The sequence below is a fragment of the Pristiophorus japonicus genome, chromosome 2 (assembly GCF_044704955.1).
Source record: "Pristiophorus japonicus isolate sPriJap1 chromosome 2, sPriJap1.hap1, whole genome shotgun sequence".
In the NCBI taxonomy this organism is placed as follows: Eukaryota; Metazoa; Chordata; class Chondrichthyes; family Pristiophoridae; genus Pristiophorus; species Pristiophorus japonicus.
This window is the reverse complement of record NC_091978.1, coordinates 370129358-370156915: the sequence shown is the minus strand read 5'-3', so window position 1 is coordinate 370156915 and position 27558 is coordinate 370129358. Positions and strand designations below refer to the sequence as shown.

Here is a 27558-nt window from a genome sequence, read left to right as displayed (position 1 = left end):
AGGAGTGGGCCATACAGCCCCTCGAGCCTGCTCCGCCATTTAATAGGATCATGGCTGATCCGATCATGGACTCAGCTCCACTTCCCTGCCCGTTCCCCATAACCCCTTATCCCCTTATCGTTTAAGAAACTGTCTATCTCTGTCTTAAATATATTCAATGTCCCAGCTTCCACAGCTCTCTGAGGCAGCGAATTCCACAGATTTACAACCCTCTGAGAGAAGAAATTCCTCCTCATCTCAGTTTTAAATGGGCGGCCCCTTATTCTAAGATCATGCCCCCTAGTTCTAGTCTCCCCCATCAGTGGAAACATCCTCTCTGCATCCACTTTTTCAAGCCCCCTCATAATCTTATACATTTCCATAAGATCACCTCATTTTTCTGAATTCCAATGAGTACAGGCCCAACCTACTCAAACTTTCCTTGTGTCAACCCCCTCATCCTCGGAATCAACCTAGTGAACTTTCTCTGAACTGCCTCCAAAGCAAGTATATCCTTTCGTAAATAAGGAAACCAAAACTGCACGCAGTTTTCCAAGTGTGGCCTCATCAATACCCTGTATAGCTGTAGCAAGACTTCCCTGCTTTTATACTCCATCCCCTTTGCAATAAAGGCCAAGATACCATTGGCCTTCCTGATCACTTGCTGTACATGCATACTAATATTTTGTGTTTCATGCACAAGTACCCCCAGGTCCCGCTGTACTGCGGCACTTTGCAATCTTTCTCCATTTAAATAATAACTTGCTCTTTGATTTTTTTCTGCCAAAGTGCATGACCTCACACTTTCAACATTATACTCCATCTGCCAAATTTTTGCCCACTCACTTAGCCTGTCTATGTTCTTTTGCAGATTTTCTGTGTCCTCCTCACACATTGCTTTTCCTCCAATCTTTGTATCGTCAGCAAACTTGGCTACGTTACACTCGGTCCTTTTTTCCAAGTCGTTGATATAGATTGTAAATAGTTGGGGTCCCAGCACTGATCCCTACGGCACCCCACTGGTTACTGATTGCCAATCCGAGAATGAACCATTCATCCTGACTTCTGTTTTCTGTTAGTTAGCCAATCCTCTATCCATGCTAATATATTACCCCTAACCCTGTGAACTTTTATCTTGTGCAGTAACCTTTTATGTGGCACCTTGTCAAATGCCTTCTGGAAGTCCAAATACACCACATCCACTGGTTCCCCTTGATCCCCCCTGTTCATTACAGCTTCAAAGAACTCCAGCAAATTTGTCAAACATGACTTCCCCTTCATAAATCCATGCTGACTCTGTCTGACCGAATTATGCTTTTCCAAATGTCCTGCTACTGCTTCTTTAATAATGGGCTCCAACATGCCCATTACTTACTCTGTATTATATGTCAATAATTCAATCAATTATTTGATTTTGGCAGTTACACTGATTTGTGATGTCTCGAGGATGTGATGAGACTTCAGAACAGTTATTGTAAAATCAGCAATGTTTTGTCTCTCTAACCATTGACTGGAAGTGAGGAAGGCTCACAGTCTGTTTTAAAAAAAAAACTCTCCCTCATGTGTTTGTCCAGCTTCCCCTTAAATACATCGACACTACTCACCTCAACCCCTCCCTGTGGCAGCGAGTTCCACATTCTCACCACTCTCTGGGTAAAGAAGTTTCTCCTGAACTCCCCATTGGATTTATTAGTGACTGTCTTATATTGATGGCCCCTAGTTCTGGTCTCGTCCACAGGGGGAAACATCTCTATAACTACCCTATCGAACCCTTTCATAATCTAAAGACCTCTAGTAGGTGCAGTAACGGCACTGTTAGCTCAAAGAATAGTGGAAACCTTCAACTCTCTTCCCCCAAAAGGGTATAGATGCTGAGTCAATTGAAATTTTCATGGCTGAGATCAATATGTTTTGTTGGGTAAGAATATAATTGGAATATAGAAACACAGGAACAGGAGGAGGTCATCCAGCTCTTCGAACCTGTTTTGCCTTTCAGTGAGATCATGGCTGATCTGCATCTTAACTCCATCTACCCGCCTTGGCTCCATATACCCCTTAATACATTTGGCCCGCAAAAATCTTAGCGATTTCAGATTTTAAATTATTAATTCGTCTGTTGGAGTTCCAGAGCTTGGGGCCCAGGCAGCTGAAGGCACGGCCACCAATGGTGGAGTGATGGAAATCAGGGGTGCTCAGGAGGGCAGAATTGGAGGAGTGCAGAGATCTTGTGGGGGGTGGGGGGGGGGATATTAGGGCTGGAGGAGGCAGATGGCCATGGAGCCATAATCTAATTGAATGCCGGAACAGGCTCGAGGGGCTCCATGGCCTCCCCCTGTTCCTTTGGTCCTTGTCAGGGCAGAATTGGAAAAAAGTGTTGTCTGGTGTATTTTGACATGCATTAAATGATTCCTGTTTTTCTCTGCCTGGTTGTTTAGCTGTTTCATGACATCGCCTACAAGGCCAAGGATAACGAGGATCTCTTGGCCGGAATTGATGAGTTTCTGGATGAGGTGATTGTCCTCCCTCCTGGCGAGTGGGATCCTGAGATCAGAATCGAACCTCCAAAAACACTTCCTTCCTCTGACAAAAGGTAAAGAGGTCCCTTAACATCGACTGACACATTGGTGCAGTGTCCTGCCGTGGTCTTTAGAGGCTTTGTATAACTAGGACTGTCGATGGTGCTGTGAACGCGATGCTGTGAACGCCTGGTGAATGTGCTGCTCTCAAACAGCCCACTCAGACCATCAAAGGCAGCCCACTCCTCCGATGGCCTCCCAGATACTGGAGCCCTCTGCCCCCTCTCTCAGGTGGATGCAAAAGGTCCCACGGCACTACTTCGAAGAAGAACAGGGGAGTTCTCCCCAGTGTCATGGGGTCAGTATTCATCTGTCAACCAACATGACTTAAAAAAAAACAATAATCTGGTCATTATCACATTTCTGTTTTTGGGAGCTTGCTGTGCACAATTTGGCTGCCGCGTTTCCTACATTACAACAGTGACTACACTCCAAATGTACTTCATTGGCGGTAAAATGCTTTGGGACATCCGATGGTTGTGAAAGGCGCTATATAAATGCAAATCTTTCTTTTCGTTCTACACTAATCATAACTTATTGGCAAAGAAAGAAAGACTTAGAAACATGCAAGCATAGAAAATAGGTGCAGGAGTAGGCCATTCGGCCCTTCGAGCCTGCACCGCCATTCAATGAGTTCATGGCTGATCATTCACCTCAGAACCCCTTTCCTGCTTTCTCTTCATACCCCTTGATCCCTTTAGCTGTAAGGGCCATATCTAACTCCCTCTTGAATATATCCAATGAACTGGGATCAACAACTCTCTGCGGTAGGGAATTCCACAGATTAACAACTCTCTGAGTGAAGAGGTTTCTCCTCATCTCAGTCCTAAATGGCCTACCCCTTATCCTTAGACTGTGACCCCGGGTTCTGGACTTCCCCAACATCAGGAACATTCTTCCTGCATCTAACCTGTCCAGTCCCATCAGAATTTTATATGTTTCTACGAGATCCCCTCTCATCCTTCTAAACTCCAGTGAATAAAGGCCCAGTCGATCCAGTCTCTCCTCATATGTCAGACCATCCATCCCGGGAATCAATCTGGTGAACCTTCACTGCACTCCTTCATTGAAACATAGAAACATAGAAAATAGGTGCAGGAGTAGGCCATTCGGCCTTCGAGCCTGCACCACCATTCAATAAGATCATGGCTGATCATTCCTTCAGTACCCCTTTCCCGCTTTCTCTCCATACCCCTTGATCCCTTTAGCTGTAAGGGCCATATCTAACTCCCTCATGAATACATCCAATGAACTGGCATTAACAACTCTCTGCGGCAGGGAATTCCACAGGTTAACAACTCTCTGAGTGAAGAAGTTTCTCCTCATCTCAGTCCTAAATGGCCTACCCTTTATCCTAAGACTGTGTCCCCTGGAATCAGTCTGGTGAACCTTCGCTGCACTCCCTCAATAGCAAGAACGTCCTTCCTCAGATTAGGAGACCAATACTGAACACAATATTCCAGGTGAGGCCTCACCAAGGCCCTGTACAACTGCAGTAAGACCTGCCTGCTCCTATATTCCTATATTCAAATCCCCTAGCTATGAAGCCCAACATACCATTTGCCTTCTTCACCGCCTGCTGTACCTGTATGCCAACTTTCAATGACTGATGTACCATGACACCCAGGTCTCATTGCACCTTCCCTTTTCCTAAACTGCCGCCATTCAGATAATCTTCTGCCTTCGTGTTTTTGCCCCAAAGTGGATACTCTCACATTTATCCACATTATACTGCATCTGCCATGTATTTACCCACTCACCTAACCTGTCCAAGTCACCCTGCAGCCTCTTAGCGTCCTCCTCACAGCTCACACCACCACCCAGTTTAGTGTCATCTGCAAACTTGGAGATATTACACTCAATTCCTTCATCTAAATCATTGATGTACATTGTAAATAGCTGGGGTCCCAGCACTGAGCCCTGCGGCACCCCACTAGTCACTGCCTGCCATTCTGAAAAGGACCCATTTATCCCGACTCTCTGCTTCCTGTCTGCCAAACAGTTCTCTATCCACGTCAGTACATTATCCCCAATACCTTTAATGCTTTAATTTTGCACACCAATCTCTTGTGTGGGACCTTGTCAAAAGCCTTTTGAAAGTCCAAATACACCACATCCGCTGGTTCTCCCCTGTCCACTCTACTAATTACAAACTCGGAAAATTCCAGAAGATTTGTCAAGCGTGATTTCCCCTTCATAAATCCATGTTGATTTGGCCTGATCCTGTCACTGCTTTCCAAATGCGTTGTTATTTCATCTTTAATAATTAATTCCAACATTTTCCCCACTACTGATGTCAGGCTAACTGGTCTATAATTACCTGTTTTCTCTCCCTCCTTTTTTAAAAAGTGATGTTACATTAGCTACCCTCCAGTCCATAGGAACTGCTCCAGAGTCAATAGACTGTTGGAAAATGATCACCAATGCATCCACTATTTCTAGAGCCACTTCCTTAAGTACTCTGGGATGCAGACTAACAGGCCCCGGGAATTTATTGGCCTTCAATCCCATCAATTTCCCTAACAAAATTTCCCGCCTAATAAGGATATCCTTCAGTTCCTCTTTCTTACTAGACCCTCGGTCCCCTAGTATTTCCAGAAGGTTATTTGTGTCTTCCTTCGTGAAGACAGAACCAAAGTATTTGTTCAACTGGTTTGCCATTTCTTTGTTCCCCATTATAAATTCACCTGAATCTGACTGCAAGGGACCTATGTTTGTCTTCTCTAATCTTTTTCTCTTCACATATCTATAGAAGCTTTTGCAGTCAGTTTTTATGTTCCAGGCACGTTTCCTCTCATACTCTATTTTCCCCCTCCTAATTAAACCATTTGTCCTCCTCTGCTGAATTCTAAATTTCTCCCAGTCCTCAGGTTTGCTGCTTTTTCTGGCCAATTTATATGCCTCTTCCTTGGATTTAACACTATCCTTAATTTCCCTTGTTAGCCACGGTTGAGCCACCTTCCCCATTTTATTTTTACGCCAGACAGGGATTTATATTTATACTTGCATTTATATAGCGCCTTTCACGACCATCGGATGTCTCAATGAGCTTTACAGCCTATTAAGTACTTTTGGAGTGTAGTCACTGTTATAATGTGGGAAACACAGCAGCCAACTTGTGCACAGCAAGCTCCCACAAATAGCAATGTGATAGTGACCAGATAATTTGTTTTAGTGATGTTGGTTGAAGGATAAATATTGGCCCCAGGACACCGGGGAGAACTCCCTTGCTCTTCTTCGAAATAGTGCCGTGGGATCTTTTACATCCACTTGAGAGATAAGACGGGGCCTCGGTTTAACGTCTCATCTGAAAAACGGCACCTCCGACAGTGCGGCACTCCCTCAGTACTGTCCCTCCGACAGTGCAGCACTCCGTCAGTTCTGCCCCTCCGACAGTGTGGCGCTCCCTCAGTACTGCCCCTCCGACAGTGCGGCGCTCCCTCAGTACTGCCCCTCCGACAATGCGGCGCTCCCTCAGCACTGCCCCTCCGACAGTGCGGCACTCCCTCAGTACTGCCCCTCCGACAGTGCGGCTCTCCCTCAGCACTGCCCCTCCGACAGTGCAGCGCTCCCTCAGCACTGCCCCTCCGACAGTGCGGCACTCCCTCAGTACTGCCCCTCCGAAAGCGCGGCACTCCCTCAGCACTGCCCCTCCGACAGTGCGGCACTCCCTCAGCACTGCACTGAGTGTCTAGATGTTTGTGCTCAAGTTCCTGGAGTGAGACTTGAACCCACAGCCTTGTGTATAGCTCTTCAATCAGGGCTGTGCACCAAGCCAAAATAAGCAAGAAATCTTACCTGTTATCCATTACCTTATTGTGCATTTACTAAACTTGGGCAGAATATTTAATCACCAGGGCAACAGCGAGGTCAGCAGCCAAATTAATACTCAGCCATCCATCTTAGTTGGGTGCGCCTTCAAAGAATTCTTAATATAAACTAAATTCTTATCTTCACTTTTGTGTTTATTTTTTTCCATTTTAACATTACTTGAAAGCCCAAATATTAAAGGGGCGGGATGGGGGAGGGAGGACAGAGCGGAGAAAGGTCAGTGTGATAATGTTGTGAATATCAGAGGTCATGTCACAGGATCGAGCAGCCAGCCTGCCAGGTCAAGGGGCACGCCCTGAATTTGTGGCTGGCTGGAGGCAGGAGGCCAGAGAAGATGTAAAAGTCAAAGATTACACAAATTAGTTCCTCAAAAGGGTTCCCTACCTATTGTAAAGAAAGTCTTGCATTTCTATAACGCCTTTCACGACCACTGTACGTCCCAAAGCGCTTTACAGCGAATGCGGTACTTTGTTGGAGTGTGATTACTGTTGTAATGTGGGAAACACGGCAGCCAATTTGTGCACAGCAAGCTCCCACACACAGCAATATGATGATGACCCAGATAATCTGTTTTTGTTACATTGTTTGAGGGATGAATATTGGCCCCAGGACATCAGGGAGAACTCTCCTGCTCTTCTTCGAAAAAGTGCAGTGGGACCTTTTACATCCATCTGAGGGGGCAGACAGGGCCTCGGTTTAACGTCTCATCCAAACGTCGGCAACTCTGACAGTGCAACACCCCCTCAGTACTGACGCATCGACAGTGAGGCACTCCCTCAGTACTGCCCCTCCGACAGTGCGGCGCTCCCTCAGTACTGCCCCTCCGACAGTGCGGCACTCCCTCAGCCCTGCACTGGAGCGCCAGCCTAGATTTTTGCGCTCAAGTCCTTGGAGTGGGGCTTGAACCCACAATTTTCTGACTCAGAGGCGAGGGTGCTGCCTACACGGGGGTTGACAGTCTGTAAACTACGCTCATAAAACACACTGTGAACATACAAAAGATGTCATGTGACCAGTTGTCGCCGTTGCATTGACGGTCAGATTTGGCATCGAGCATTGATTGCCTTAACTCGCACCGAGTCCCGCTCACCCATCACCCCCTGTGCTCACTGCCCCGTGTCCTAACTCACACCCAGTCCCGCTCACCCATCACCCCCTGTGCTCACTGCCCCGTGTCCTAACTCGCACCGAGTCCCGCTCACCCATCACCCCCTGTGCTCGCTGCCCCGTGTCCTAACTCGCACCGAGTCCCGCTCACCCATCACCCCCTGTGCTCACTGCCCCGTGTCCTAACTCGCACCGAGTCCCGCTCACCCATCACCCCCTGTGCTCGCTGCCCCGTGTCCCAACTCGCACCGAGTCCCGCTCACCCATCACCCCACTGTGCTCGCTGACCTACATTGGCTCCCGGTCCGGCAACCCCTCAATTTTAAAATTCTCATCCTTGTGTTAAATTCCCTCCATGGCCTCGCCCCCTCCCTATCTCTGTAATCTCCTCCAGCCCCACAACCCCCCGAGATGTCTGCGCTCCTCTAATTCTGCCCTCTTGAGCATCCCTGATTATAATCGCTCCACCATCGGTGGCCGTGCCTTCTGTTGCCTGGGCCCCGAGCTCTGGAACTCCCTCCCTAAACCTCTCCGCCTCTCTACCTCTCTTTTCTCCGTTAAGACTCTCCTTAAAACCTAACTCTTTGACCAAGATTTTGGTCACCTGTCCCTAATTTCTCCTTATGTGGCTCGACTGCACTCCTGTGAAGCTCCTTGGGATGTTTCACTATGTTAAAGGCCCTATATAAATACAAGTTGTTGTGTTACCAGTTATCACCCATGCGATTTGTTACTTCCCTTTTCTTTTCCATTTCTTTAACGGTCTTCAAAACGTGTTTGGTGTTTCCTCTCGCGCTCACCCTCCGTCACTGACTGTCTCGCTCTCTTTATTGTTCTTGCTCTCGATCTCACATCCTGCTGCTCACTATCTCATTCCCTCTCCCTCTCCGGGAGCAATGTTAACTGAACCCACACCCCGGGGAATCGCCGAGATCGGGTATTTCACGTCCCACCCCGTTGAAATCGCAGGAGACCAATATCGGGCCAGCGTGGGTTTCCCACCTGCACAATTATGTTGAAGTTGTCCCCTCTGTCTTTCTTTCCCATCTCTCTCTTTTTCCCTCCGTTTACCCTCTTCCTGTGTTCGGCCCTCTGTGTCCGAAGGTTGTGGGTTCCAGTCCCACTCCAGAGACTTGAGCACAAAAATCCAGGCTGACCCTCCCAGTGCAGTACTGAGGGAGCGCCGCACTGTCGGAGGGGCAGTACTGAGGGAGCGCCGCACTGTCGGAGGGGCAGTACTGAGGGAGCGCCGCACTGTCGGAGGGGCAGTACTGAGGGAGTGCCGCACTGTCGGAGGGACAGTACTGAGGGAGCGCCGCACTGTCGGAGGGGCAGTACTGAGGGAGCGCCGCACTGTCGGAGGGACAGTACTGAGGGAGCGCCGCACTGTCGGAGGGGCAGCACTGAGGGAGCACCGCACTGTCGGAGGGGCAGTACTGAGGGAGCGCCGCACTGTCGGAGGGCAGTACTGAGGGAGTGCCGCACTGTCGGAGGGGCAGTACTGAGGGAGCGCCGCACTGTCGGAGGGACAGTACTGAGGGAGCGCCGCACTGTCGGAGGGGCAGTACTGAGGGAGCGCCGCACTGTCGGAGGGACAATACTGAGGGAGCATCGCACTGTCGGAGGGGCAGTACTGAGGGAGCGCCGCACTGTCGGAGGGGCAGTACTGAGGGAGCGCCGCACTGTCGGAGGGGCAGAGCTGCACTGTCGGAGGGGCAGTTTTGAGGGAGTGCTGCACTGTCGGAGGGGCAGTGCTGAGGGAGTGCTGCACTGTCGGAGGGGCAGTACTGAGGGAGCACCGCACTGTCGGAGGGACAATACTGAGGGAGCGCCGCACTGTCGGAGGGACAACACTGAGGGAGCGCCGCACTGTCGGAGGGACAAAGGAGCACCGCACTGTCGGAGGGGCAGTACTGAGGGAGTGCCGCACTGTCGGAGGGGCAGTAGTGAGGGAGTGCCGCACTGTCGGAGGGGCAGTACTGAGGGAGCGCCGCACTGTCGGAGGGGCAGTACTGAGGGAGCGCCGCACTGTCGGAGGGGCAGTACTGAGGAGCACCGCACTGTCGGAGGGACAATACTGAGGGAGCATCGCACTGTCGGAGGGGCAGTACTGAGGGAGCGCCGCACTGTCGGAGGGGCAGTACTGAGGGAGCGCCGCACTGTCGGAGGGGCAGAGCTGCACTGTCGGAGGGGCAGTTTTGAGGGAGTGCTGCACTGTCGGAGGGGCAGTGCTGAGGGAGTGCTGCACTGTCGGAGGGGCAGTACTGAGGGAGCACCGCACTGTCGGAGGGACAATACTGAGGGAGCGCCGCACTGTCGGAGGGACAACACTGAGGGAGCGCCGCACTGTCGGAGGGACAAAGGAGCACCGCACTGTCGGAGGGGCAGTACTGAGGGAGTGCCGCACTGTCGGAGGGGCAGTAGTGAGGGAGTGCCGCACTGTCGGAGGGGCAGTACTGAGGGAGCGCCGCACTGTCGGAGGGACAGTACTGAGGAGCGCCGCACTGTCGGAGGGGCAGTACTGAGGGAGCACCGCACTGTCGGAGGGGCAGTACTGAGGGAGCGCCGTACTGTCGGAGGGACAATACTGAGGAGCACCGCACTGTCGGAGGGGCAGTACTGAGGGAGCGCCGCACTGTCGGAGGGTCAGTACTGAGGGAGCGCTGCACTGTCGGAGGGGCAGTACTGAGGAGCACTGCACTGTCGGAGTGGCCGTGCTGAGGGAGTGCCGCACTGTCGGAGGGGCAGTACTGAGGGAGCGCTGCACTGTCGGAGGGGAAGCGCTGCACTGTCGGAGGGGCTGTGCTGAGGGAGTGCTGCACTGTCGGAGGGGCAGTACTGAGGGTGCGCCACACTGTCGAAGGCACAATGCAGAGGGAGTGCTGCACTGTCGGAGGGGCAGTACTGAGGGAGCGCTGCACTGTCGAAGGCGCAGTGCAGAGGGAGTGCTGCACTGTCGGAGGGGCTGTGCTGAGGGAGTGCTGCACTGTCGGAGGGGCAGTACTGAGGGAGCGCCACACTGTCGAAGGCACAATGCAGAGGGATTGCTGCACTGTCGGAGGGGCAGTACTGAGGGAGCGCTGCACTGTCGAAGGCGCAGTGCAGAGGGAGTGCTGCACTGTCGGAGGGGCAGTACTGAGGTAACGCTGCAATGTCGGAGGGGCAGTACTGAGGGAGCGCCGCACTGTCGAAGGCGCAGTGCAGAGGGAGTGCTGCACTGTCGGAGGGGCAGTACTGAGGTAACGCTGCAATGTCGGAAGGGCAGTACTGAGGGAGCGCCGCACTGTCGGAGGGGCAGTACTGAGCGAGAGCCGCACTGTCGGAGGGGCAGTACTGAGGGAGCGCCGCACTGTCGGAGGGGCAGTACTGAGGGAGCGCCACACTGTCGGAGGGGCAGTACTGAGGTAGCGCTGCACTGTCGAAGGCGCAGTGCAGAGGGAGTGCTGCACCGTCGGAGCGGCAGTACTGAGGGAGCGCCACACTGTCGGAGGGGCAGTACTGAGGGAGCGCCGCACTGTCGAAGGCGCAGTGCAGAGGGAGTGCTGCACTGTCGGCGGGGCAATACTGAGGGAGTGCTGCACCGTCGGAAGGGCAGTACTGAAGGAATGCAGAACTGTCAGAGGGGCAGTACTGAGGGAGTGCTGCACTGTCGGAAGGGCAGTACTGAAGGAATGCAGAACTGTCAGAGGGGCAGTACTGAGGGAGCGCCGCACTGTCGGAGGGGCAGGACTGAGGGAGTGCTGCACTGTCAGAGGGGCAGTACTGAGGGAGTGCTGCACTGTTGGAGGTGCCGTGTTTCGGATGAGACGATAAACCGAGGCCCCGCCTGCTCTCTCAGGTGAACATAAAAGATCCCACGGCACTATTTCGAAGAAGAGCAGGGGAGTTATCGCCGATGCCCTGGGGCCAATATTTATCCCTCAATCAACATAACAAAAAAACAGATTAACCGGTCTTTATCACATTGCTGTGTGTGGGAGCTTGCTGTGTGCAAATTGGCTGCTGCGTTTCCCACATTTCAACAGTGACTACACTTCAAAAGTACTTCATTGGCTGTAAAGTGCATTGGGATGTCCGGTGGTCATGAAAGGCGCTATATAAATGCAAGTCTTTCTTTTCTTTCTGTCTCTTATTCCCTCTTTCCCCCCTCTTCCTGTGTTTGTCCGTCTTCTCTGGTCTCTTCCACCACACTTCTCAATGGACAATCGGTTGTTGATACTGGCGTACTTAGACAACCTCAGGGAGCCAATCAGCGTCATTACTTGAGAAGGAACCCAGCGTGTGTTGTTTTCCATGGTAACACGTTTTCTCATCCCCTGTGCCCTCCCCTCCGCGCAGTCGATTGCTTTGTGGATTATCTGTAGACAGAATGCTTCAATGACTGATTTACACACAAACCGCAATGTGATAATGAGCGGATAATCTGTTTTTAATGATCTTGGTTTAAGGATAAATATTGGCTAGTACTTTCCTTGCTCTTCAAAACAATGCCATGGGTACTTTTACATCAACCTGAGAAAGCAGACAGGGTTTGAGGTCACATCCGAAGCACGGGATCTCCAACAGTGCAGCACTCCCTCAGTACTGCCCCTCCGACAGTGCAGCGCTCCCTCAGCACTGCCCCTCCGACAGTGCAGCACTCCCTCACCACTGCCCCTCCGACAGCGCAGCACTCCCTCAGCACTGCCCCTCCGACAGTGCAGCGTTCCCTCAGTACCGCCCCTCCGACTGTGCGGCTCTCCCTCAGCACTGCCCCTCAGACAGTGCGGCGCTCCCTCAGTACTGCCCCTCAGACAGTGCGGCGCTCCCTCAGTACTGCCCCTCCGACATTGCGGCACTCCCTCAGTACTGCCCCTCCGACAGTACAGCGCTCCCTCAGCACTGCCCCTCCGACAGTGCAGCGTTCCCTCAGTACCGCCCCTCCGACTGTGCGGCTCTCCCTCAGCACTGCCCCTCAGACAGTGCGGCGCTCCCTCAGTACTGCCCCTCAGACAGTGCGGCGCTCCCTCAGTACTGCCCCTCCGACAGTGCGGCGCTCCCTCAGTACTGCCCCTCCGACAGTGCGGCGCTCCCTCAGTACTGCCTCTCCGACAGTGCAGCACTCCCTCAGTACTGCCCCTCCGACAGTGCGCTGCTCCCTCAGTACTGCCCCTCCGACACTGCGGCACTCCCTCAGTACTGCCCCTCCAACAGTGCGCTGCTCCCTCAGTACTGCCCCTCCGACAGTGCAGCACTCCCTCAGTACTGCCCCTCCGACAGTGCGCTGCTCCCTCAGTACTGCCTCTCTGACAGTGCAGCACTCCCTCAGTACTGCCCCTCCGACAGTGCGCTGCTCCCTCAGTACTGCCCCTCCGACACTGCGGCACTCCCTCAGTACTGCCCCTCCAACACTGTGGCACTCCCTCAGTACTGCACTGGGAGTGTCAGCCTCGATTTATGTGCTCGAGTCTCTGGCGTGGGGACTTGAACCCACAACCTCCTGACTCAGAGACGAGAGTGCTGCCCACTGAGCCACGGCTGACACTGATGAATTGTCACATGAAAGCGTTTGGATGGCAATTTAAAGCTCGAGGTGTTGGCACCAAGATGTGAAGACCTGCTTTATGATTTCAGGTCACGTGTAAAGGCCTGAAACGAGCAGGAACGATTACAGGCGCAGATTAACGAGCAGTTCTATCTCAGTGTATTTTATTGCGCAGTTAGGTCAAAAGAGTAGAACATTGCGTACAAACCGGGGCTGGTGTTGTGTTCATCAGAGCAAGCACTTAACTGCTCATTATAATACAAACTGACTCCAGATGGAGACTCCTCCCTCTCCACTGCACCAAGGCTAAAGTGGTTCCTTCTTGGTTTAGAAAACAGTTTGATTTAATCATTGTTAAATGATAGTTAAGGCCGGCAACCAACATCGAATCATAGAAATTTACAGCACGGAAGGAGGCCATTCGGCCCATCGTGTCCATGCCGGCCGACAAAGAGCTCCCCAGCCTAATCCCACTTTCCAGCTCTGGGTCCGTAGCCCTGCAGGTTACGGCACTTCAGGTGCACATCCAAGTACTTTTTAAATGTGGTGAGGGTTTCTGCCTCTACCACCCTTTCAGGCGGTGAGTTCCAGACCCCCACCACCCTCTGGGTGAAGAAACTTCCCCTCAAATCCTTCCAACATATTTGTTCCAAATTCAAACCAGGCCTGTGACAGATCCCTGCTCCACCAACCCCCAGAATTTTGGCTCGCAACTGTCCCTCCGACAGTGCGGTGCTCCCTCAGCACTGCCCCTCCGACAGTGCGGCACTCCCTCAGCACTGCCCCTCCGACAGTGCGGCACTCCCTCAGTACTGCACTGGGAGTGTCAGCCTGGATTTATGTGCCCAAGTCCCCTGAGTGGGACTTGAACCCACAACCTTCTGACTCAGAAACGAGAGTGCTGCCCACTGAGCCACGACTGGCACTTTTTAAGGAGCATCTTAAAGGAGGATTGACGGAGTGGTTTAGGGTGGGAATTCCAGAGCTTCGGGCCCAGGTGGCTGAAGACCCCTCCAATGGCCAACAGAACTAGTCATGCAATGCTTTACAATGGTCTGCTCCTTCAGGTAGCCAATCAGGACCTTGCACCGCAATCGCTACATTAAACTGTAGATAAGATAAAGTGGCACTGGCTTTGAACCCTTAGTCGATGGGCACAGTCTTGCAAAAGGTTTTGGCCTGTCTCTGTTCTATAATAAGAAGCAGAAATTATATTTGAAACTTTACGAGCGATTCCAGTCCTGACCAGTTTCAAACAGCTTACAGGTGGAATCATTTCAAGATAAAACATTCATTGGTACTTTCACCCTTGATAATAATTTGGTGCCTTCTCAGTGAACAGGTACAGAATTGCACAAGCTTATTAACTGTGGCCTGCTGAACCCAACTCTCCCTTTAATGAGACTTCTGTTCAGGTGTGGACTTATTCCCATGCACTCTACAAATCTTGATAAAAGATCGATTTACTTAGTGATACTATGGTTCAGTGGGCAGCACCATCGCCTCTCAGTCAGAAGGTTGTGGATACAAGTCTCGTTCCAGGGACTTGAGCACAAAATCCAGGCTGACACTCCCAGTGCAGTACTGAGGGAGTGCCGCACTGTCGGAGGGGCAGTACTGACGGAGTGCCGCACTGTCGGAGGGGCAGTACTGACGGAGAGCCGCACTGTCGGAGGGGCAGTACTGAGGGAGCGCCGCACTGTCGGAGGGGCAGTACTGAGGGAGCGCCGCACTGTCGGGGCAGTACTGAGGGAGTGCTGCACTTCGAAGGGCAGAGCTGAGGGAGCACTTGTACAGAACCTTGGTTAGACCACACTTGGAGCACGATGCACAGTTCTGGTCTCCATATTATAAAACGGATATATAGGCCCTGGAGAAAGTGCAACAAAGAATCACAGGGATGATACCAGAGCTGACAGGTTATAATGATCAAGAAAGGTTGAACAGGCTGGGGCTCTTTTCTCTCGGCAAGAGAAGGCTGAGGGGTGATCTGATAGAGGCCTTTAAGATTCTGAAAGGGTTGGATAGGGTAGACGTAGAGAAGATGTTTCCACTTGTGGGGGAGACCAGAACCAGGGGCCATCGATATAAGATAGTCACTAATAAATTAAATGGGGAATTCAGGAGAAACTGAGGAGGTAACCAGGAGGGTCGATGAGGGTAGTGCGTACGATGTAGTATAAATGGACTTTAGCAAAGCTTTTGATAAGGCCCCACATGGTAGACTGGTCATGAAGGTTAAAGCCCATGGGATACAGGGCAAAGTGGCAAGTCGGATCCAAAATTGGCTTAGAGGTAGGAAGCAAAGGGTGATGGTTGATGGATGTTTTTGTGACTGGAAGGATGTTTCCAGTGGGGTTCCACAGGGCTCAGTACTGGGTCCCTTGCTTTTTGTGGTATATATCAACGATTTAGATTTGAATATAGGAAGTATGATTAAGAAGTTTGCAGATGATACTAAAATTGGCTGTGTGGTTGATAATGAAGAGGAAAGTCATGGGCTGCAGGAGGATATCAATCTACTGGTCAGATGGGCAGAGCAGTGGCAAATGGAATTTAATTCAGAGAAGTGTGAGGTAATGCACTTTGGGAGGGCTAATAAGGAAAGGGTATACACATTAATAGTGTATTATAGGCTACTTAATAGTGTAGCTGAACAAAGGGACCTTGGAGTGCTTGTCCACAGATCTCCGAAAGTAGCAGGCCAGGTGGATAAGGTGGTTAAGAAGGCATACGGAATACTTGCCTTTATTGGCCGAGGCAGAGAATACAAGAGTAGGGAGGTTATGCTTAAATTGTATAATACTTTGGTTAGGCTCTATTATAGGAAGGACGTGATTGCACTAGAGAGGGTGCAGAGGAGATTTACTAGGATGCTGCCTGGAATGGAGAATCTTAGTTATGAGGACAGATTGGTTCGGCTGGATTTGTTCTCATTGGAACAGAGGTGATTGAGAGGAGACCGCATCGGGGTGTACAAAATATTGAGGGTAGTGCATACGATGGACCTCGTGGATAGTAAGGGTCTATTTCCATTGGTGGAGGGGTCTATTACATAGAAACATGGGCTGTTCAGCCCTTCGAGCCTGCACCACCATTCAATATGATCATGGCTGATCATGCAACTTGAGTACCCCATTCCTGCCTTCTCTCTATACTCCCTGATTCCTTTAGCTGTAAGAGCCACATCTAACTCCCTTTTGAATATATCCAACGAACTAGACTCAACAACTTTCTGTGGTAAAGAATTCCATAGGTTCACAATTCTCTGAGTGAAAAGTTTCTCCTCATCTCGGTCCTAAATGGCTTACTCCTTATCCTTAGACTGTGACCCCTGGTTCTGGACTTCCCCAACATCGGGAACATTCGTCCTGCATCTAACCTGTCCAATCCTGTCAGAATTTTATATGCTTCTATGAGATCCCCGCTCATTCTTCTAAATTACAGTGAATATAAGCCTAGTCGATCCAGTCTTTCTTCATATGTCAGTCCTGCCATCCTGGGAATCAGTCTGGTGAACCTTCGCTGCACTCCCTCAATGGAAAGAATGTCCTTCCTCAGATTAGGAGACCAAAACTGCACACAATACTCAAGGTGTGGTCTCACCAAGGGGGCATAGTTTTAACATGGTTGCTGGAAGGTTTAGAGGGGATTTGAGGGGGTGCTTCTTTGCGCAGAGGGTTGTGGGGATCTGGAACTTGCTGCCTGGAAGAGTGGTGGATGCAGAAACCCTCACCACTTCAAAGAGATGGTTGGATGGGCACTTAAAGTACCGTAACCTGCAGGGTTACGAACCTAGAGCTGTTATTGGGATTACTTTGGATGACCTTTTGTTGGATGGCGCAGATATAACGGTAAGTACTGCAGGGAATCAAATACGGCCAGGGTGATCTCCTGGACTAGTGTCGATCGCCTGGATGGGTCGGAGAGGAATTTTCCCAGATTTTCTCTCCCTAAATTGGCCTGGGTTTTTAATCTGGTTTTTGCCTCTCCCAGGAGATCACATGACTCCGGTTGGGGTGGAGTGTAGAAAGTTTCAGTATAAGGGGTGTCGCAGTTGTGTGGGGCGGACTGGTTGGGCTGGGTGCTCTTTGCCTTTCCGTCATTGTTCATAGGTTTATATGTAACCTTTAGGGCTGTTGACCAAGGGCCATGTGGCTCTTTGTTGGCCGGCATGGACACGATGGACCGAAATGGCCTCCTAAATTTCCATGTTTCTATGTTTCTTTACCCAGAGAATGGTGAGAATGTGGAACTCGCTGCCACAGGGAGCGGTTGAGGTGAATAGTATCGATGTATTTAAGGGGAAGCTGGATAAACACATGAGGGAGAAAGGAATAGAAGGATATGGTGATGGGGTGAGATGGAGAGGGGTGGGAAGAGGCTGGTGTGAAGCTTAAACCCCGGCACGGAGCGGTGGGGCCCAATGGCCTGTTCCTGGGTCGTACACTCGATGTAACTCGATGTAACACAGGCGCGAGGGAGCGGAGTGTTTTAACACCATCTTCATTTTAAACAGGAAGAACATGATTTCTGGAGGAGAAAGCCTGCAGATGAACGGAGACATGCCTCATGATGGTGGGCACGGGAGTGGCGGGCATGAAGTTCCAGAGGAGCTGAAGAAGACCGGACGGTAATCGAGACGTTGATAAATATTTGACTGCGAAACAACGTTAAATACAAAAAAACAATCAAAATAGTTTGACAGGAATCCATCTTTGATTGCGTTGGACTGTAATTTGCACCCTTCTTTTTAACTGTTCGTGTTTATAAGAACATGATAATTAGAAGCAGGAGTCGGCCATTCGGCCCCTCGAGCCTGCTCCACCATTCAATAAGACCATGGCTGATCTTCTACCTCAACTCCACTTTCCCGCCCAATCCCCATATCCCTTGATTCCGTCAATATCCAAAAATCTACCGATCTCTGTCTTGAATATACTCAACGACTGAGCCTCCACAGCCCTCTGGGGCAGAGAATCCCAAAGATTCACCACCCTCTGAGTGAAGAAATTCCTCCTCATCTCAGTCTTAAATGGCCGACCCCTTATCCTGGGACTGCGACCCCTGGTTCTAGACTCCCCAGCCCGGGGGAAACATCCTCTCTGCATCTACCCTGTCAAGCCCTGTAAGAATTGTGTATGTTTCAATGAGAGACTTATGACAGACTCTCTGGGACAAAGCCCGAGTGTAATTTAATAATTGTCGGCGAGTGTTATGCAGCTCCTTGGCCTAATTGGCAGCATGGTTGCTGCTAAATTGGAAGGTTGCACAGGAACAGGAGGAGGCCGTTCATCCCCTCGAGTCTGTTGCGCCATTCATAGAATCATAAACATTTACAGCACAGAAGGAGGCCATTTCGGCCCATCGTGTCTGCACTGGCCGACAAAGAGCTATCCAGACTAATCCCATTTTCCAGCTCTCGGTCCGTTGCCCTGTAGGTTATGGCACTTCAGGTGCACATCCAAGTACTTTTTAAATGTGGTGAGGGTTTCTACCTCTAGGGGAGAAGTCGGCCATTTAAGACTGAGATGAGGAGGAATTTCTTCACCCAGAGGGTTGTGAATCTTTGGAATTCTCTGTCCCAGAGGGCTGTGGAGGCTGAGTCGTTGACTATATTCAAGGCTGAGATTGATAGATTTTTGGGCACTAAGGGAACCAAGGGATCGGGCGGGGAAGTGGAGTTGAGGTCAATTATCAGCCATGATCTTATTGAAGGGCAGAGCAGGCTCTAGGGGCTGAATGGCCGACTCCTGCTCCTAATTCTTAAGTTCTGATTATATCCTGGCGCGAGCTTGGGAAACCTATGAATATTACAAGGCTAGCTTCCTTTTGCTGTTAATCCCCTCGGACACGCTATCATGATCCACCTTACGTTTCATTCTCTGTGCACTGTCCAGGCTTCTCTCAGGGATCATGTTGTTTCTTTCAATGACCCATTCTCGCTCTTGTTTTGTCTGACCCCCTCAGGTTCTTTGGCGGCTTTGTGGCGGACATCAAGAGGAAAGTCCCATGGTTCGCTAGCGACTTCTACGACGCGCTGAGCATCCAGTCTCTCTCTGCCATTCTCTTCATCTACCTGGGGACCGTGACCAATGCCATCACCTTCGGGGGCCTCCTCGGGGATGCTACCGACAACATGCAGGTTCGCGGCCGCTTCCCGCGCCCGTCCGGCATTTTATTGCTGGGCCGTCCCAGTTAGGAGGCTGATCGTGACTTTCTTCCAACTCTGTCACACGTAGAATCACACAGAATGTACGGCACAGACACAGGCCATTGGGCCCCACCGCTCCGTGCCGGGGTTTATGCTCCACACCAGCCCCCTCCCACCCCTCTTCATCTCACCCCATCAGTATAACATGGAAACATAGAAATTTACAGCGCAGGAGGAGGCCATTCCGGCCCATCGTGTCCACACCGGCCGACAATGAGCCGCACGGCCCTCGGTCAGCAGCCCTGAAGGTTATATATAAACCTATGAACAATGAACAATGGCGGAAAGGCAAAGGGCACCCAGCCCAACCAGTCCGCCCCACACAACTGCGACACCCCTTACACTGAAACATTCTACACTCCTATTCCTTTCTCCCTCATGTGTTTATCCAGCTTCCCCTTAAATGCATCGATACTATTCGCCTCAACCCCTCCCTGTGGCAGCGAGTTCCACATTCTCACCACTCTCTGGGTAAAGAAGTTTCTCCTGAATTCCCCATTGGGTTTATTAGTGACTGTCCTTTATCGATGGCCTCTAGTTCTGGTCTCCCCCACAAGGGGAAACATCTCCTCTACGTCTACCCTTTCATAATGTTAAAGACCTCTTTCTGGTTGCCCCCTCAGCCTTCTCCTTTCTAGCCTGTTCAGTTGTTCCTGATAATTAAAACCTCTGAGTTCTGGTATCAGCCTTGTAAATCCTTTTTTGCACCTTCTGTACTGCCTCTCTATCCTTGTTATAATACAGCGACCAGCATTGTGCTCAGTGCTCCCCGTGTGGTCTAACCAAGGTCCGATACAAGTTTAACATAACTTCTTGCTTTTTCAGTTCTATCCCTCCAGCAATTAACTGCAGTGTTTGGTTTGCTTTTTATGGCCTTATAAAAGTAGCACCGTGACTTTTAATGATTTATGTACCTGTTTCCCCATAATCCCTTGACTCCCCCCATCCCATTTAGACTCTGACTTCCTGGGTGTATGTGACCTTGAATGTGACAGCACAGTAATAGACCATTCGGCCCATCATTCCATGTAATAGACTTGTTAACAAAATGGGATTGAAGGGCCAGTGGCATCATGAGTACGATATTGGCTCAGGGACAGAAAGCAGAGGGTAGGGGTGAACGGTTGTGTTTCAGACTGGAGGGAAATGTGCAGTAGTGATCCCCAGGGAGAAAAAATGGTGTGTGAAGGTGAGGGGCTCGGGAGGGGTACTGAGATGAAGAGAAATTTCTTCTCTCAGAGGTTTGTAAATCTGTGGAATTCTCTGCCCCAGAGAGCTGTGGAGGCTGGGTCATTGAATATATTTAAGGTGGCGATAGACAGATTTTTGAGCGATAAGGGAGTAAAGGATTATGGGGGAGCGGGCAGGGAAGTGGAGCTGAGTCCATGATCTTACTGCAAACATAGAAATTTACAGCGCAGAAGGAGGCCATTTCCGTCCATCGTGTCCGCGATGGCCGACAAAGAGCCGCACGGCCCTCGGTCAGCAGCCCTAAAGGTTACATATAAACCTATGAACAATGACGGAAAGGCAAAGAGCACCCAGCCCAACCAGTCCGTCCCACACAACTCTGAGACCCCTTATACTGAAACATTCTACACTCCACCCCAACCGGAGCCATGTGATCTCCTGGGAGAGGCAAAAAATTGAATGGTGGAGCAGGCTCAAGGAGCCGAATGGCCGACTCCTGCTCCGATTTCTTACGTTCTTATGGGTCGGTATTAGGACCACTGATCTTTTTCATATACATTAACGACCTGGGATGACACAATGCTTGGAAATATAGTAATGAGGAGGATAATTACAGATATCAGGAGGACATGGACAGAGTGGGGAATTGGGCGGACACATGGCAGATGGAACGTAACGCAGAGAAACATGAAGAGATGCATTTGGAAGGAAGAAACATAGAAACATAGAAAATAGGTGCAGGAGTAGGCCATTCAGCCTTTCAAGCCGGCACCACCATTCAATAAGATCATGGCTAATCATTCCCTCAGTACCCCTTTCCTGCTTTCTCTCCATACCCCTTGATCCCTTTAGCCGTAAGGGCCATATCTAACTCCCTCTTGAATATATCCAATGAACTGGCCTCAACAACTCTCTGCGGTAGAGAATTCCACAGGTTAACAATTCTCTGAGTGAAGAAGTTTCTCCTCATCTCGGTCCTAAATGGCCTACCCCTTATCCTTAGACTGTGACCCCTGGTTCTGGACTTCCCCAAAATCGGGAACATTCTTCCTGCATCTAACCTGTCCAATCCCATCAGAATTTTATATGTTTCTATGAGATTCCCTCTCATCCATCTAAACTCCAGTCGATCCATTTTCTCCTCATATGTCAATGAGGAAAGCGATATAAACTGAAGGATTCAAACGCAGCGAGTTGTTATGATCGGGAACGCGCTGCCTGAAAGGGCGGTGGGAGCAGATTCAATAGTAGCTTTCAAACGGGGAATTGGATAAATACTTGAAAATAAAATTTTTTCAGGACTGTGGGGAACGAACAGAGGGGGAGTGGGGCTAATTGAATCGCTCTTTCACAAGCACGATGGGCCGAATGGCCTCCTTCCATATGATTCTAAAATTAATGGTTTCCTTTAACACTTAGGTTGTTTGTCGAATAAATTTTACTCCGTACCACAAACTTTATCTTTTCTCTCTGCACGTTAATAGCCCCAGAACCACCCGATGTTTAGTTAGACCACATATCCGCGGCATAACTAAGACCGCCTATTTCCACCTCCGTAACATCGCCCGTCTCCGTCCCTGCCTCAGCTCATCCGCTGCTGAAACCCTCACCCATGCCTTTGTTACCTCTAGACTTGACTATTCCAACGCACTCCTAGCTGGCCTCCCACATTCTACCCTACGTAAACTAGAGGTGATCCAAAACTCTGCTGCCCCATGTCCTAACTCACACTCAATTCCTTCATCTAAGACTGGGTGCAATATCTCCAAGTTTGCAGATGACACTAAGCTGGGTGGCGGTGTGAGCTGTGAGGAGGACGCTAAGAGGCTGTAGGGTGACTTGGACAGGTTAGGTGAGTGGGTAAATACATGGCAGATGCAGTATAATGTGGATAAATGTGAGGTTATCCACTTTGGGGAAAAAACACGAAGGCAGAATATTATCTGAATGGCAGCAAATTAGGAAAAGGGGAGGTGCAATGAGACCTGGGTGTCATGGTACCTCAGTCATTGAAAGTTGGCATACAGGTACAGCAGGCGGTGAAGAAGGCAAATGGTATATTGGCCTTCATAGCTAGGGGATTTGAGTATAGGAGCAGAGAGGTCTTACTGCAGTTGTACAGGGCCTTGGTGAGGCCTCACCTGGAATATTGTGTTCAGTTTTGGTCTCCTAATCTGAGGAAGGATGTTCTTGCTATTGAGGGAGTGCAGTGAAGGTTCACCAGACTGATTCCCGGGATGGCAGGACTGACATATGAGGAGAGACTGGATCGACTGAGCCTTTATTCACTGGAGTTTAGAAGGATGAGAGGGGATCTCATAGAAACATATAAAATCCTGATGGGACTGAACAGGTTAGATGCAGGAAGAATGTTCCAGATGTTCGGGAAGTCCAGAACCAGGGGATATAGTCTAAGGATAAGGGGTAAGCCATTTAGGACTGAGATGAGGAGAAACTTCTTCACTCAGAGAGTTATTAACCTGTGGAATTCCCTGCTGCAAAGAGTTGTTGATGCCAGTTCATTAGATATATTCAAGAAGGAGTTAGATATGGCCCTTATGACTAAAGGGATCAAGGGGTATGGAGAGAAAGCAGGAAAGGGGTACTGAGGTGAATGATCAGCCATGATCCTATTGAATGGTGGTGCAGGCTTGAAGGGCCGAATGGCCTACTCCTGCACATATTTTCTATGTTTCTAATTCCCGCTCACCCATCACCCCCTGTGCTCGCTGACCTACATTGGCTCCCAGTTAAGCAACACCTCGGTTTCAAAATTCCCATCCGTGTTTTCAAATCCCTCCATAGCCCTCGCCCCTCCCTATCTCTGTAATCTCCTCCAGCCCCATAACCCCCCGAGATGTCTGCACTCCTCTAATTCTGCTCTCTTGAGCATCCCTGATTATAATCAATCCACCATCGGTGGCCGTGCCTTCTGTTGCCTGGGCCCCAAGCTCTGGAACTCCCTCCCTAAACCTCTCCGCTTCTCTACATCTCTTTCCTCCTTCAAGACGCTCCTTTAAACCCACCTCTTTGACCAAACTTTTGGTCACCTGCGCTAATTTCTCCTCGTGCGGCTCGGTGTCAAGTTTTTTTTTGTCTCTTAATACTCCTGTGAAGCACCTTGGGATGTTTCACTACGATAAAGGCGCTATATAAATACAGGTTATTGTTATTGCTGTCGAGAAACTGATTATGCTCAAGGCATCCGATGGTCTATAAAGAAGATTCTACTCTCAGAGAGGGGTGAGAATGTGGAACTCGCTCCCACAGGGAGGGGTTGAGGTGAATAGTATCGATGCATTTAAGGGGAAGCTGGATAAACACATGAGGGAGAAAGGAATAGAAGGATATGGTGATGGAGTGAGATGGAGAGGGGTGGGAGGGGGCTGGTGTGGAGCATAAACCCCGGCACGGAGCGGTGGGGCCTAGTGGCCTGTTTGTGTGCCGTACACTCGATGTAATTGCCTCCGACATAACCTTTCTCCGGGGTTGTAAAGCCGGCAGAAGGCCAGGCACAGTGTGTGAGAGTGTTTGCTGATTGCGATTCCTTGTGTCCCTCAGGGGGTGCTGGAGAGTTTTCTGGGCACAGCTGTCAGTGGTGCTGTCTTCTGCCTCTTTGCCGGGCAGCCACTCACCATCCTCAGCAGCACTGGGCCTGTGCTGGTCTTCGAACGCCTGCTCTTCAGTTTTAGCAAGTAAGTGCAACCACAGTATAAACTCAATAAAAATATAGAAATTTACAGCGCAGAAGGAGGCCATTTCGGCCCATCGTGTCCTGCACCGGCCGACAAAGAGCCGCACGGCCCTCGGTCAGCAGCCCTGAAGGTTACATATAAACCTATGAACGATGGCGGAAAGGTAAAGAACACCCAGCCCAACCAGTCCGTCTCACACAACTGCGACACCCCTTACACTGAAACATTCTACACTCCACCCCAACCGGAGCCATGTGATCTCCTGGGAGAGGCAAAAACTAGATAAAAACCCAGGCCAATTTAGGGGGAAAAAATCTGGGAAAATTCCTCTCCGACCCATCCAGGCGATCGAAACTTGTCCAGGAGATCACCCTGGCCGTATTCTATACCCTGCAGTACTTACCATTATATCTGCACCGTCCAACAAAAGGTCATCCAGTCTAATCCCAATTACCAGCTCTCGGTCCGTAACCCTGCGGGTTACTGCACTTTAAGTGCCCATCCAACCATCTCGTAAAAGTGGTGAGGGTTTCTGCATCCACCACTCTTCCAGGCAGCTGGGAAAGTTGTAAGAGGCAAACTTGGGGATGTACGGACACAAATCGTTGAAGGTGGCAGGGCATGTTGATAATGCTGTTGAACACAAGACGTACAGTATCCTGGGTTTTATAAGTAGAGTACACAGTTATGCTAAACCTTTATACATCACTGGTTAGGCCCCAGCTAGAGGATTGTGTCCAATTCTGGGCACCACACTTTAGGAAGGATGTCAAGGCCTTGGAGAGGCTGCGGAGATTTATTGGAATGCAGGTGCAGCAAGCAGTTCGGAAGGCAAATGGTATGTTGGCCTTCATTGCAAGAGGATTTGAGTACAGGAGTAAGGATGTCTTACTACAGTTATACAGGGCCTTGGTGAGACCGCACCTGGAGTATTGTGTGCAGTTTTGGTCTCCTTACCTAAGAAAGGATATACTTGCCATAGAGGGAGTGCAGCAAAGGTTCACCAGACTGATTCCTGGGATGGCAGGACTGCCGTATGAGGAGAGATTGGGTCGACTAGGCCTGTATTCACTCGAGTTTAGAAGAATGAGAGGGGATCTCATTGAAACATATAACATTCCGACTGGGTTGGATAGACTGGATGCGGCGAGGTTGTTTCCCCGGGGCTGGGAAGTCTAGAACAAGGGGTCACAGTCTCAGGATGCGGGGTAGGAAATTTAGGACCGAGATGAGGAGAAATGTCTTCACTCAGAGGGTGGTGAACCTGTGGAATTCTCCACCACAGAAGGCTGTGGAGGCCAAGTCACTGAATATATTTAAGAGAGAGATAGATAGATTTCTAGACACAAACAGCATCAAGGGGTATGGGGAAAAAGCGGGAATATGGTGTTGAGATAGAGGATCAGCCATGATCATATTGAATGGCGGTGCAGACTCGAAGGGCCGAATGGCCTACTACTGCTCCTATTTTCTATGTTTCTATGCTATCAGGGATGAGGGACTTCAGTGACGGGGATAGACTGGAGAAGCTGGGGTTGTTCTCCTTGGAGCAGAGAAGGTTAAGGGGAGGTGTTCAAAAATATGAAAGATTTTGACAGAGCTTAAAGTAATTGGGGGGAGGTTTAGAGGGGATTTGAGGGGAAATTTCTTCACCCAGAGGGCGGTGGGGGTCTGGAACTCACTCCCTGAAAGGGTGGTAGAGGCAGAAACCCTCACCACATTTAAAAAGTACTTGGATGTGCACCTGAAGTGTTGTAACCTGCAGGGCTATGGACCGAGAGCTGGAAAGTGGGATTAGCTCTTGGTCAGCCGGCACGGACACGATGGGCCGAAATGACCTCCTTCCGTGCTGTAACTTTGTAAGATTCTATGATAATACATAGGGAGAAACGTTTCCCACTGGCGGAAGGGCAGGAGCGCCGGTAACCACGGACACAGACTGAGGGTACGTTTCACCCTCAGGTGCGTTGTAGCTGTTTTCAGTTTGCGCCATTTTGCCGGCTCAGTGACAGAGCGATCCGATCAGTCCCACTCCCCTCGCTCTTTCCTCACAGCCCAGCAAATTTTTCCTTTCCAAGTATTTATCCAATTTGAAAGTTACTATTGAATCTGCTCCCACCGCCCTTTCAGGCAGCGCGTTCCCGATCACAACAACTCGCTGCGTAAACAAAATCTTCTTTCTCATCTCCCCCTCTGATTCTTTTGCCAGTGACCTTAAATCCGTGTCCCCTGGTTACCGACCCTCCTGCTAGTGTCTCCCTATTTACTCTATCAAAAATCCTTTATGATTTAGACCTTGAAAATAATACAAACACTGATTTATTGACAGTTGAACCAGCCCCGGTAACCTTCGGGGCACCATGCGACTAAGATGCAGCCGTGAATAAGTGCCACAGGTTTAAATGTATATATCTGTTTTTAAATGTTGTTAAGTCAGCATGTGCTGCTGCCCAGTGCTGACTGAAAGCCGCTCTATGAAACATGACGTTTCTGCATCCGTTGACGGGAGGTGCTTCGATAGTGACTTTGATTTCCGGTATCAGTAAGAAAAAAGAACCTGCCTTTCTATAGCGCCTTTTTCAATCTCAGGTCGGCCCAAAACGCTACACAGTCGATGAAGTACTTTCTCAAGTGTAATCACTGTTGTTACATAGAAATCACAGCAGCCAGTACTGCCCCTCCGACAGTGCGGCACTCCCTCAGCACTGCCCCTCCGACAGTGCGGCACTCCCTCAGCACTGCCCCTCCGACAGTGCGGCACTCCCTCAGCACTGCCCCTCCGACAGTGCGGCGCTCCCTCAGCACTGCCCCTCCGACAGTGCGGCACTCCATCAGTACTGCCCCTCCGACAGTGCGGCGCTCCCTCAGTACTGCCCCTCCGACAGTGCGGCACTCCATCAGTACTGCCCCTCCGACAGTGCGGCGCTCCCTCAGTACTGCCCCTCCGACAGTGCAACACTCCCTCAGTACTGCCCCACCGGCAGTGCAACACTCCCTCAGTACTGGCCCTCCGACAATGCAACACTCCCTCAGTACTGCCCCTCCGACAGTGCGGCACTCCCTCAGTACTGCCCCTCCAGCAGTGCAACACTCCCTCAGTACTGCCCCTCCGACAGTGCAACACTCCCTCAGTACTGGCCCTCTGACAATGCAACACTCCCTCAGTACTGCCCCACCGACAGTGCGGCACTCCCTCAGTACTGCCCCTCCGGCAGTGCAGCGCTCCCTCAGTACTGCCCCTCCGACAGTGCGGCGCTCCCTCAGTACTGCCCCTCCGACAGTGCAACACTCCCTCAGTACTGCCCCTCCGACAGTGCGGCACTCCCTCAGTACTGCCCCTCCGACATTGCAACACTCCCTCAGTACTGCCCCTCCGACAGTGCAACACTCCCTCAGTACTGCACTGGGAGTGTCGACCTCGGTCTCTTTGTTTTCTTGCTC

The 27558-nt window shown here is 50.5% G+C and overlaps 1 protein-coding gene across 5 annotated transcripts in view; it reads left to right on the top strand.

The window, feature by feature from the left end:
• Positions 1-27558, top strand: part of LOC139250615 (electrogenic sodium bicarbonate cotransporter 1-like) — a 245188-nt gene that overhangs the window by 116207 nt on the left and 101423 nt on the right. For all 5 annotated transcript variants that reach the window (XM_070873017.1, XM_070873015.1, XM_070873016.1 and 2 more), the window contains exons 10-13: positions 2415-2569; positions 17537-17650; positions 18988-19162; positions 23984-24117. In XM_070873017.1, coding sequence (XP_070729118.1) covers positions 2415-2569; positions 17537-17650; positions 18988-19162; positions 23984-24117 — 578 coding nt within the window. The remainder of the gene's footprint in view (positions 1-2414; positions 2570-17536; positions 17651-18987; positions 19163-23983; positions 24118-27558) is intronic.